This window comes from Zalophus californianus, chromosome Y, assembly GCF_009762305.2.
Source record: "Zalophus californianus isolate mZalCal1 chromosome Y, mZalCal1.pri.v2, whole genome shotgun sequence".
In the NCBI taxonomy this organism is placed as follows: Eukaryota; Metazoa; Chordata; class Mammalia; order Carnivora; family Otariidae; genus Zalophus; species Zalophus californianus.
The window spans coordinates 1,755,585-1,767,562 of NC_045613.1; the positions used below are offsets into that span (position 1 = coordinate 1,755,585).

The 11,978-nt window shown below is 39.6% G+C and overlaps 1 protein-coding gene across 10 annotated transcripts in view; it reads right to left on the reverse strand.

Annotated features, from left to right (window-relative positions):
• Window positions 1-11,978, reverse strand: part of LOC113931451 (OFD1 centriole and centriolar satellite protein) — an 84,062-nt gene that overhangs the window by 34,425 nt on the left and 37,659 nt on the right. For 6 of the 10 annotated variants that reach the window (XM_027609424.2, XM_027609425.2, XM_027609426.2 and 3 more), the window contains exons 4-7: window positions 11,229-11,327; window positions 7,271-7,471; window positions 4,599-4,667; window positions 4,485-4,512 (exon numbers count right to left, since the gene is read on the reverse strand). In XM_027609424.2, the coding sequence (XP_027465225.2) occupies window positions 4,485-4,512; window positions 4,599-4,667; window positions 7,271-7,471; window positions 11,229-11,327 (397 nt within the window). Of the gene's footprint in view, window positions 1-4,484; window positions 4,513-4,598; window positions 4,668-7,270; window positions 7,472-11,228; window positions 11,328-11,504; window positions 11,858-11,978 lie in introns of those variants that run through there. The other 4 variants (XM_027609427.2, XM_027609429.2, XM_027609430.2 and 1 more) reach the window with 4 other exon arrangements.

The following is an 11,978-nucleotide window of genomic DNA, read 5'->3' on the forward strand; positions in this document are numbered from 1 at the left end:
CCCCTCCCCATATATACACCCCTCTAAGAAGGGATTCTCTAGTCTCATTTATTCAAGAATTTCTTTACACTGGTACGAACTCATGGGTATTTTATACATTCTATTTCAATTCCTATGTGATTATGTAATATTTTATATAATCCAATATTTTATTTTGTTGCTCCATGTGTTCTAGCTTTGGCCTTTGGAAGCTCTTTCACAGTGGATTTTTTTTCTTTTTTTAATTAAGGATTTCCTTTCATCTGGCACTGTAAAAGACTCCAGGCTCATCTTGTACATTCTCTGCCCCAGTCCTGGAATCAGCCATTGCTCCAGGCAGCCTTGGTTCCTATTATTATGGAATGGTATTGGAAACCAAATCTTAAGTGTTCCAAAGTGGGCACTAGGTGTGCTCACGGCTATTGGGGGGTCACTGCTTCTAGGCTCTCTCAGCCTGCAGAACAAGGAAATTTGAATGTTCCACTAACCTGTGTAGAGACATATCTATAAATACTTCCATACATCCTCTGCATCTGTATTAAGTGACAGTTGAGCTTATACTGAGGGCTCCAACAAATCCATTACCACATGGATCATTCTAGCCTCATCATCTTACTGATCTGTGAAATTGCACTCTAACAGTGAGAAACCCAGCTTTCACCCTCTACTATCCATTTAGTTAACTGTTCAGTTCCATCATACACGTACAATGGTTTCCAAATTGTTAACCAGTACCTCCATGAGAAGTAACTGTCACTCCGAATATGGTGCCTATATACAGTTTCATTTGCTTTTAGCCTCACAGTATTCATTTCCAAAGTTGGTCAAGCTCAGTATCTTTTTTCCCCATCCCCTCCAGTGAGGTTATTAGATGGTTTTGTCACATACTGCAGTCCATCCTGGGATCACCTGACCTCCTAAATTTGCTTACATTAAGGTTCACCCTTTGTACTATAAAGTTCTACAGGCTTTGACCAATATCTAGTGCTATATATCCTACCATTACAGTATCGTACAAAATACCTTCATGACCCTGAAGAATTCCTTATGCTTCACCTATTCAACCTCCTACACCCCTTCCCTCCAAATCCCTGGCAACCACCAATCCACTTACCAGCTCTATAGTTTTGCCTTTTTCTTTTTTTTGCAATTTTTTTTTTTAAGACTTTCATAGAGAGAGAGCACAGAGGAGAGGAGCAGAGGGAGAGGGAGAAACAGACTCCCTGCTGAGCAGGGAGCCTGATGCAGGGCTTGATCCCACAACCCTGACATCATGACCTGAGCCAAAACCAAGAGTTGGACGCTTAACCAACTGCACCACCCAGGCGCCCCAGATTTTATTTTTGCATGGATTCACAATTCATTACTTTCAGCCTAATAGTATTCCACTGTCTGGCTGTACCACAGCTTGTTTATCCATTCACCTACTCCAGGACATTTTGGTTGCTCCCAATTTCTGGCAATTGTGATAGAGTTGCTATATGTGGATGAAAGTTTTCTAATCAGCTGGGTAAATAGGAGCATCACTGTCAGATGGTATGGTAAGACTATGTTTAGCTTTGTGAGAAGCCAGCCATCTCCCCAAGTGGCTATACCATTTTGCATTCACACTATCAGTGAATGGGAGTTCCTGTTGCTCCACATCCTCACCAACATTTGGGGTTGTAAGTAGTCTGGATTTCTACCATTTTAACAGGGGTATGGGGAGATCTTTGTTGTTTTATTCGCCTTGCCCTAATAACAACTGCCATTGAACATCTTTTTGTAGCTTATTTGCCATCTCTGTATCTTCTTTGGTGACATGTCTGTTCAGATCCTTTACCCATTTTTTAACTGGGTTGTCTCTTTAAGAGTTCTTTGTGTATTTTTGATACAAGTCTTTTAGGAGATGTGCCTTTGCAAATATTTTCTCCCAGTCTGGGGCTCGTCTTTTCATTCTCAATGTCTTTCAGAGCAGATGTTTTTGATTTTAATGAAGTCTAACTGGTCAATTTTTTTCTTTCATATATATGCTTTTAGTGTTTTAGCTCCTCACCAAACCGAAGGTCACATACATGTTTTAATGTTTTCTTACATAAGTTTTATAGTTTCATATTTAAAATTAGATCTACAGTTTATTTTAATTCTTATGTAAGGTATAAGGTCTGTGGCTAGGTTCATTTTGGTGTATGAGTATCCAATTGTTCCAGTACCACATGTGGAAAAGACCATCCTTCCTCCCTTGAACTACCTTCACCCTTTATCAAAAATCAGTTGACTACACAGTTGACCCTTGAACAACAGGGCCTTTATATGGGGGATTTTTTTCAATCCATATAGGGCAGTACTGTTAACGTATTTTCTCTTTGTTTTGATTCTTAACAACACACTCTTCTCTAGCTTACTTTGAGAGTACAGTATATAATACACTTAACACACAAAATATGTGTTGACAGTTTATGTTATCAGTAAGGCTTCCAGTCAGCAGCTGGCTGTTAGTTTTGGGGCAGTCAACAATTCTATGTGGACTGGGACTGTGCAGCGGCCCCGGTGGGGAGGGTCAGAGCCCCTAGCCCCCGTGGTGTCCAAGGGTCAACTGTATTTGTGTAGACTGATTTCTGGGCTTGCTGTTCTATCCCACTGGTATATGTAGCTATTCTTTTACCCATCACAGGTAAGGATTTTAATCTCCAGAAAACAAAGAGCCAATGTCCAAACTTTCTGCCCTCATCCAAATGCTCTGCACAGCTTTTTTTTCTCGGCATTATTATCTCTGAAAAGTTAGGGGCGGAAAGGATGGGTAAGTGTAATCTAGGAGAAAAGTACTATGGCCATTCAACAACCCAGAACCCTCAAATACAGAAAGAGTAAGATAAAACTATAGGTCTCTGTTAGGGCATAAACGGGCACAAAATATCTTCCTACATGTTTTCTGATGTTCTCAATTGGAAGACACGAATTTTTTCAAATTATTTCATTTTAACAATAGCTGTTTTAGTGTCAGCCAAGAGTTCTACCCAAATTTTGTCATGAGGATGCCTGACATGTCTGCTATGCATAGTTTTTCTGAATTTCAGAACTTACACTAGGATGCTGGGTGAAGCTGATAAGAGCTGTTAACCACATGTCTTTCTGAACCAGAAGCATTTAAACAGTGTGTAAAGGTGAAAAACTATTTTTAAAGATAATGTGAAATACCTCTAATAAGTGGATTATTTCTTAATATCCCTTTAGGCCCCAAGTTTCCTTCTGAAAGAATAGTTAAGCTACAGATATCCACTATATACCTTAGATCTGTGCCCTGTCCAATGTCATAACCACTATTCACGTATGGCTATTTAAATTTAAGAGTCAGTTCAGTTACACTAGCCACATTTCAAATGTTTAATAGCCACACATGGCTAGTAGATACCATACCCGATAGCACAGACACAGACATCCCCATCATTACGGGAAATTTACATTAGACAGTACCGTCTTGGAATACTGAATATAGGATCACTTACCATACTGAAGTTCAGTATGGATGACCTACTTTACAGGCACTCCAGAATGTCTTGTGATCTGATTTACTCATCCTCTGCTAATATTACTCTCAAGAAACTAGGCAATTAAGTCACAGACTAATGGTTGGCAGAAACTAAGTACTCAAATATTTGCTGAATGCTAAGTTCTAAATGAATGCCCTACTGGGGATGGCAGCAATACTGGCAACAAACAAAATCCAGGAGCACACCAACACAAAAGGGCCACTACATAATGTTACAGATTACTTAAAATAGACCCAAAGAATATGCATTACAGGCAAGTTACCAGCTTAAGTTCATGCTACAAGGTCCATCGTCAAGTCTAGCCCATGGTCTGGCATGTTATGGACTCTATGAAGGTTATTATCAAAGCCAAGACGAAAGCAATTTATCAGGCTCATATAAACACTTAATAAAAAAATACATATGCAGCACTTATTACTGACCAGATACTTCAATTTTTTAAGCAAATATTAATGATCTATAAACTGTACTTGAGGGGGAGAGCTAGGCTACAAAGAAATCTAGCCTTAAAATTGTTAGTTTGTGTGTGCGGAAATGGTCTCAACAGTGGGAACAAAATGTAGCTTTCACATCATTTCTAGGGTTCTATCAACTTCTGTCTATAGCTTTTTGAGTATCTAAGAGCAATTAAGAAAGACTGAAATTTGGGGAAGTGATCTACATTTGTCAAAATGGATGAATTATTCCGTTTATTCAAAGGTAAGGTATTGGGGCGCCTGGCTGGCTCAGTCAGTGGAGCATGTGACTCCTAGATCTTAGGATCACGACTTCAAGCTCCACGTTGGGTGTAGAGATTACTTAAATAAAAGCTTCTTAAAAAATTAGATAAAAAGGTAAGGTACTGTCACAGCATGGAAACTCAAATTCATATTAAATTCCCTACTCATACCCCTCAGTATTATTACTTTCATAGTTTTACAGGAAAAAGTACATGACAAAAATGTTGCTATTTTCTACAAAGATGAAGGCTCCTACCTTTGTTTTCTTTATCAAATCCTGAAATCTGTTAAAAGAAAATATTTATCTTTATTCAACTGTTCAGTTACAATTAACAGACCAAAGCAGGTTATAAAAACTAAACAATCCTACCAGTGATTTGTAGAGACTGGATTCAGGGTTGATTTTAATGAGTTGTAATAGATCTTGCATAGTAAATACCTTAAGGAAAAGAAAAGTTAAAAAAAAAAATTAGACATATTTTTTACATCAATGTTTAAAGCTAAAGGACATTTCTGAAGACTAAGAGTCACGCTTCAGATTAAATTACAAACTATTATAACCATGCTAATATAAAATTGAAGCACTTTCTTATACTATTGATAACAAACATATTAAAGTCACAAGGATAAAGTATTTTTCTTGATCACATAATTAACCTCCAAATATTTCACAATGAAGATAATTGGTCTAATAGGTCTAAATAGTTAATGCCTTATAGATTACAAACACTCAAATAGCTGATGAACCAGTGAAGACATGTCTGAATTCCAGAGTCTTTCAACTGCAATAGTTTTTAAAATACTATTGCTTCAAAATATAAATGAACTGAAGGTTCACTGCCTTTACCACAACGAATAACTAAATCATACCTAAAATAGTCTTAAACATTTTCGGTGGCCTTTTTTTTTTTTAAGATTTTATTTATTTATTAGAGGGATAAGCAGACTCCCACTGAGCAGGGAGCCCGAATGGGGTGAGGGGGAATCCCGGGACTCCAGAATCATGACCTGAGCCGAAGGCAGATGCCTAACCAACTGAGCCACCCAGGCGCCCCGTGGGCGGCTATTCTTATTTCTACTACAATATTTGTCATTTACTAGACCTACCCTGAGAACGTGGATAGGCTTTCAAGTGGTTTTCCTTTATAGAAAATATTCTGTACAGCATTTTAGAGTAGAAACCTTTAAGTATGTGAACTGTATTAACTACTGCTTCAACCACTATGTTATTGACTGTTACTCATCCAAATAAGCTAAATTATGAGAAACATGATTGGAAACTTCAGGGTATCTGGCTGGCTCAGTCGGTAGAACACATGACTCTTGATCTTGAGGTCATGAGTTCAAGCCCACGTTGGGCTTAGAGCTTACTTTAAACAAACAAACAACAGCAGCAAAATTTAAAGAGTGACGGACCAAACAAGAACTCCTAATGTTGATAAATAAAATTTGGTTGTTAATAAATACAGCATATTTGAATTTTTCAAATACTAACATTGTTCTTATTTTCTTAAAACATCCGAGTATGAAACTTTTAGTCAATTATAGACAAGATAAAGAATAAAAATAGAGAGGGGCACCTGGGTGGCTCAATTGGTTAAACAACTGCCTTCGGCTCAGGTCATGATCTCAGGGTCCTGGGATCGAGCCCTGCATGGGGCTCCCTGCTCAGCGGGAAGCCTGCTTCTCCCTTTCCCACTCCCCCTGTTGTGTTCCCTCTCTCACTGCCTCTCTCTGTCAAATAAATAAATAAAATCTTTAAAAAAAAAAAAAAGAATAAAAATAGAGAGAACACCAAGAGTTAAACTATGGACTTTAGGGGCACCTGGGTGGCTCAGGTGGTTAAGCAACTGCCTTCAGCTCAGGTCATGGTCCTGGGGGCCTGGGATCGAGCCCCATTTCGGGCTCTCTGCTGAGCAGGGAGTCTGCTTCTCCTCCTGCCCCTCTCCCTGCTCCTGCTCTCTCTCGCTCTCAAATAAATCTTTTAAAAAATAAATAAAAATAAACCACGGACTTTAGGTGATAAGATGTGACAATGTAGATTCTATGGCAAAAATGTATATAATAGGGGCACCTGGGTGGCTCAGTCAGTTAAGTGTCTGACTCCTGATTTTGGCTCCCAGGGCCGTGATATCGAGTCCTACTGTGGGCTCCACAATGGGCATGGAGCCTGCTAAAGATTCTCTCTCTTCCTCTTTCTGCCCCTCCCCGCCTCTCTCTTTCAAAAAAAAAAAAGTCACGTACGTAACAAAAAATGTTGCTAGGAGGGGAGGCTGTGCATGTGTGGGAGGAGGGAGCATATGGGATATCCTCCTTTCTGCTCAATTTTGATCTGAACCTCAACTGCTCTAAAAAATTAAGTCTATTAAAAAAAATAGGCAAAGTCTGCTGTATCAGTCTTTAAAATAATCAAGTGTGACTAGATTTCTCCAACATTACTGTTAAACATAAATTAGAAAATTGGTAAAAACAGGTGTTTTAGTATTTGAGAATGTCATAGACTTTTAAAAACTATTGTATCCCTCACTTCTCTTGTGTAATCCTAAAGAATAGAAATCTCTGAAGAGACTTTAACATAGTAAGAAGAACATATTTTAGAGATCTAGATTTACCGCCCTGCACTGATATTTACAAATCATGTGACCTTGAGCAAAGTACTTCACCTCTCCAGAGACTGGTTCCTCATCATCTGCAGTGTGCCTAATACAGTGACAATCTTACAACAGACATTCAACATAAAAGGCAACTGTGAGTCTTAGCAGACTACACAGAATGGGAGGATAATTCTAGCTCCAAAACAGTGATTCTACACATCACAATTTTACCAAAAACTAATCGAGAGTCCAAGGAATTGATAACAATAAACAATCAACTTCAGTACTTCCCCTTCGTTACGTGATAGAACATATGATGTGAATTCAAAGATGAATGAGAAACGGACCTCGCTAGCCAAGGAATACTCCACTATTATACAGCACTTACTGTTATCTCAGAAAAAAGCTGTTGATAGAAAATTCAAAAAGAGAAAAGGAAAGACTTTACCTTTTCTTTGGCCAAACCACTTTCTGGAAAGAAAACAGAGAGTGAATACTCGTAGCCACATCTTTGTAAGTGATCTGCCACTAGAGAGTTAGAAGCGCCTATTAAGAGGGCACTCCCTTCCACTGAAATGGACCGGGGCTGCAGTTCTCCACTCAACACAGGGTGCATCAATTCGTGAATCAGCTGGTTTCGGAGCTGTGTCTAGCTCAAAAACACAAACAAAAATAACCAAGAAAGAAAAAAATTTTCAGCAGCATTGTTTCACTGGAGATATACAGATTTGTCACATGAATTAGCATCCTTATTTCCAGAATGGTTCTGGATCCGTGACCAAAAGTTAGGAACCATTCCCTAGATAACCCTGTGACACAAGTAGCCTGCTGAGTTTTGGAAAAAGAAACTCGTTTTCACCAACTTCCAAGTTAACTTGTGGATAGCCAGAATGCATGTATACTTTAACTTCACTTCCCCAGGAGCCCTTCAGCAGCTTTTCACCAGGGTATCGAGTGCAGGAGACAATTCTGCCCCCTGCTCACCTCTCTGTGGACTATTGAAGGATATGAAAATATTGGACATACTGATCAAAACAAAATTGGGTTCCCAAAAGGGAAATCACATATGCAAGAGAGAAATCGGTAAACCCAAAAACATATTAAGATGTACTTTTGCATACAGTATTTACATCTCAAGACATTGAAGTATAATAATTTTCTCACATTTTATAAGTGAGAAATTACAGTTCAAAGTGGGTCATTTTCTCAAGGTTATAACACTAGCATTATTCATCTGGGTTTTAACAAAATTCCCTAAATTACTCAGACTACCGGGTATTTGTTCTAGTCTATTTTGCATATCATCTGGAAACATACAACTGGGCTGAGCTTAAGACTGCACTGCCTAGATTCATGGGGTTCAGCAGTAAATGATATCTAATGAATTCATACTAATAGAATACAAGCAAGAGAAACGAATGGAGTTCTTGTTATACTTCTTTCTTCTATCCTTTAGCTCAAGAGTAGAACAGTATATAATTACCAGTATAGACCAGGCCTTAGTATACGTCTAAAGTCCCAAGTTAAAAAAAAAAAAAAGACATTTACAAACAGAATATGCATGTCCCGCCTCATCTAGTACAGTTCAGTAACTGAAATAAAACAAGAGATATGACAGCATTCTCCACCAGTAAAATTTAGAGGTGATTTAATTAAATTTGTAACTACTAAAGAATATATTTAAATCCAGCTTAATAAAATGCCTTAGGGTGTCTTGCAAACAAATACTGAAACAGGATAAGATTTAGAGGAGTGACAGAAGCAGGAAGGAAAATAAAGGTAGAAAAAAAAGCAAAGGACCTTACAGATGAATCCCCAGCTCGACAAACACAAAAAGCAAGCCATCCAGCACTTGCTGGAAGGAATGCCACAACTGGCTGGGGGCTCTGCAGCAGCCAATGTAAAAAAATAAGGGAAATCCATTCAGAATTAATGTTCCTAAAACAGAAATAAGTACAATTATTGTGGGTGGGGAGGGGAACTGGGAGAGAAGAGACTTGTGCATCCAAAGCACAACTCTCTCAGACATTAAGAGTAGACTCAAAATAAGGAAAAAGACTTGATAAACTCCATTTAATAGATACTGGACTTTGTACTGCACCAGAAAGTCTTTTCAAACACCCAAACAGAATGTTAATTAGGCCATTAAAAAAGTCAATGAATTTTAAAAATTAAAACTCACTCAGGCCATCGTCACTGAACTGAGAAAACAAAAATTAGCTCCAACTTAGTAAGTAAAAATCTGTCTTGCCACTGGTAAGGCTGGAATAACAGAATTGAAGAGCCAGCCGCAAAAGGAAACAATATTTCTCTAGAAGATACACATTTGTAAAGTGAACAAAACTAGCAAAATCCTGATACCAAACCCAAACAAGGGCAGCTTAAGAAGGATAAGGATACATCAGTATCATTTGTGACTACAAATGAAACACTCTCAAATCTAATTCAGAAGACAGTAAAAGAAAATACGCCATGGCCAGGAATCCAAGGACCATTCCACATTAGAAAGCATATTAATGCATTATACACTACAATTAATTCCAAGCGAGTTAAAGAGTTAACTGTAAAAAAATAAGGCCTTTTTAAAACATAAAAAGTGAATACTTGTTCTCTTAAAGAACTGAGAATAATTAGCAAAAAACCACCAAGAGATTTGACCCTATTAAAAATGTACAGCAGTATTTTTAGAACCAAATTAAAACTGAACACCAAGATAAAGTATGGCTGCAAAATTGGAAAAGAAATTAAGTTTCTATTAAAAGAAATCTTATACATTAATAAAACACTGCTGGGTGGGAGGGGGAAATGGGCAAAGAACATAAACTGCCAATCCACAGAAAACATACAAATGGCCAGAAAATATGTACAACCCCATTAATAATCAAAGGAATAGTAAAGGGTTTTCCCATGTTTTAAAAAATGTCATGATAATATCAGTGGAGAGATAAGTATTATCAAATTGCTGGTGGAATACACACTATTACAATCTTGCTAGAACAAGACCCATATACTGAGAGCCTTGAAGCTTAGGCCTTGGGTGGCTCAGTCAGTTAAGCATGTGACTTCAGCCTGGGTCGGGATCTCAGGTTCCTGGGATGGAGCCCAATAGGGCTCCAAGCTCAGCGGGGAGAGTGCTTCTCCCACCCCCTCTGCCCCTCCCCCTGCTCGTGCTCTCTCTAATAAAATCTTTAAGGAATAAAAGCTCAGGCTTTTGGTTCAGTAATGTCACTTAACCCATCCCAGGCAAAAAGTGAGAGATGCAATTGAAGGAACGTGTAGACCTGGGTATAATCTGAATCTTCAACAGGGGACTGTTACATAAAATTACCCATACATTCAAAGACAAGCCCAGTGCCATTGAAAATGAGGATTTCAAGGAACTTTAAAGGACACAGGAAAATGCTGACCACATAATCTCAGATTAAAAAGGAGGGGTGTCTGGCTGGCTCAGTCAGTGGAGTGTGGGACTCCGGGTCTCCAGGTTGTGGGTTCAAGCCCTGCATTGGGTATGGAGATTAGTTTAAAAAAAAAAAAAATACACTTATGTCAATTAGTGGCTGTATTAGCGATGTTTCTCCATGTTTTTCTAGATTTTTCAGATTAATCTCAAGGTTTAAGTTACCAAAACAATGGGAGAGGGAGGAAAATTTTTTAAGAAGCTCGCTTTTCCTTGTTTTTTAAGGGGGGGAGGGGCAGAGGGAGAAGGAAAGACAGAATCTTAAGTAGACCCCACCCCCAGCTGGTCAAGGGCTGAGTCCGCAACCCTGATCATGACCTGAGCTGAAACCAGTAATTGCAGGCTCAAGGGACTGAGCCACCCAGGTGCCCCCTTAATTTAACATTTTAAATATAAAATAGACTTTTGAAATGTATACAGTAATGAAAACATGTGAGCTAATCCTACTCCTTCATATAATATGTACTAATATTTGCTGCCCAAATATTTATACATTTCAATACGTTTTAAGGAAGAAATTTCGCATTCCCCAAATTATTCTATGGTAAGTAGTACACCTAATGTTTTCTATATGGTGTCAATTCCTTTCATTCCAAAAGCGCGTACTATTACGAAACCACTTACTAATTCAGGACTTGCAAGCCAGATTTATAAACCAAGTCCAACTTTATTAGAATGTGTTCACTTTATAGAGCTAGCCACTACTACCTTAGTATCAGTCCAATAAACCTATTATTTGAATATGCTCTTTTAAGACCAAACTCCAAACCATTTAAGTCTTCCGTATTCCATTACAAAGAGTTACACAGGAACATAAAAATGTAACTTACCAACACAATCTACGTCATACTGTTTTTTAAAAGCCAAGACCTGGGTGTATTTAAATATGGACTGCCCGTTACAGGTTAACTTGTAAAAGTTATGTAAAAGATATGGCTAAAACGGATACCTTGAGCGTGTCCAGTATACCCCGATCCTTAAACGTCTGGTATAGCTTTTTTCGCAGTTCATCTTGACTCAACACGTCAGATTTGGGGGGCATAGTGGACTGGAAGAAAAAATGGTTACGGGTTACCCGGCGGGCACATGGACCATGAATTTCTGAAAACAGACCAGTGGCCTCCAGGGAAACCCGAAGAGGCTGGGCAGGGTTAAAGAAACTATAACGAAAACAAACAAGAGGTTACGTTTCCACGGGTCCCTGAGGAGGGGCCAGTGTATCTACCTGAGCCATCGGCTGTCAGCTTCCCCTGCCGCCGACTTCGCCCAGCCGGTCCTGCCTTGGCCCGAGTTAACACCCAGCCCGAGCTACAGGCTCAGGACAAAGGGGAATCCCGGCCTTCAGAGCCCCGTCTCTGCCTGGGGGCCAGTCGGGAAGAACAAGAGAGCTGAACACTGCTTCTCAACTAGGAACTCTAGCAGACTCGCATTGCCTTTCTCAACGGTTCTGATGGGTAGGCGGGGTCGTGGTCCACACGCGACTTTCCCACGCGGCTGGAGGGCGGGGACCGGTAGTGAGGCAACACGAGAAAACCAGGTACGACCGGGAATTCGCCGGGCTGAGCGTTGATCCCGCCCTTCCCCGCCCTTCCCCGCCCTTCCCCGCCCGCCAAACCTAACCGCCCTGCTCGGGAGTACCAGGGCGCACGCGCTTGGCTGCGCAGTCCTCTGGCCGGAAGCTCCTCCCAGCTCTCGCGTG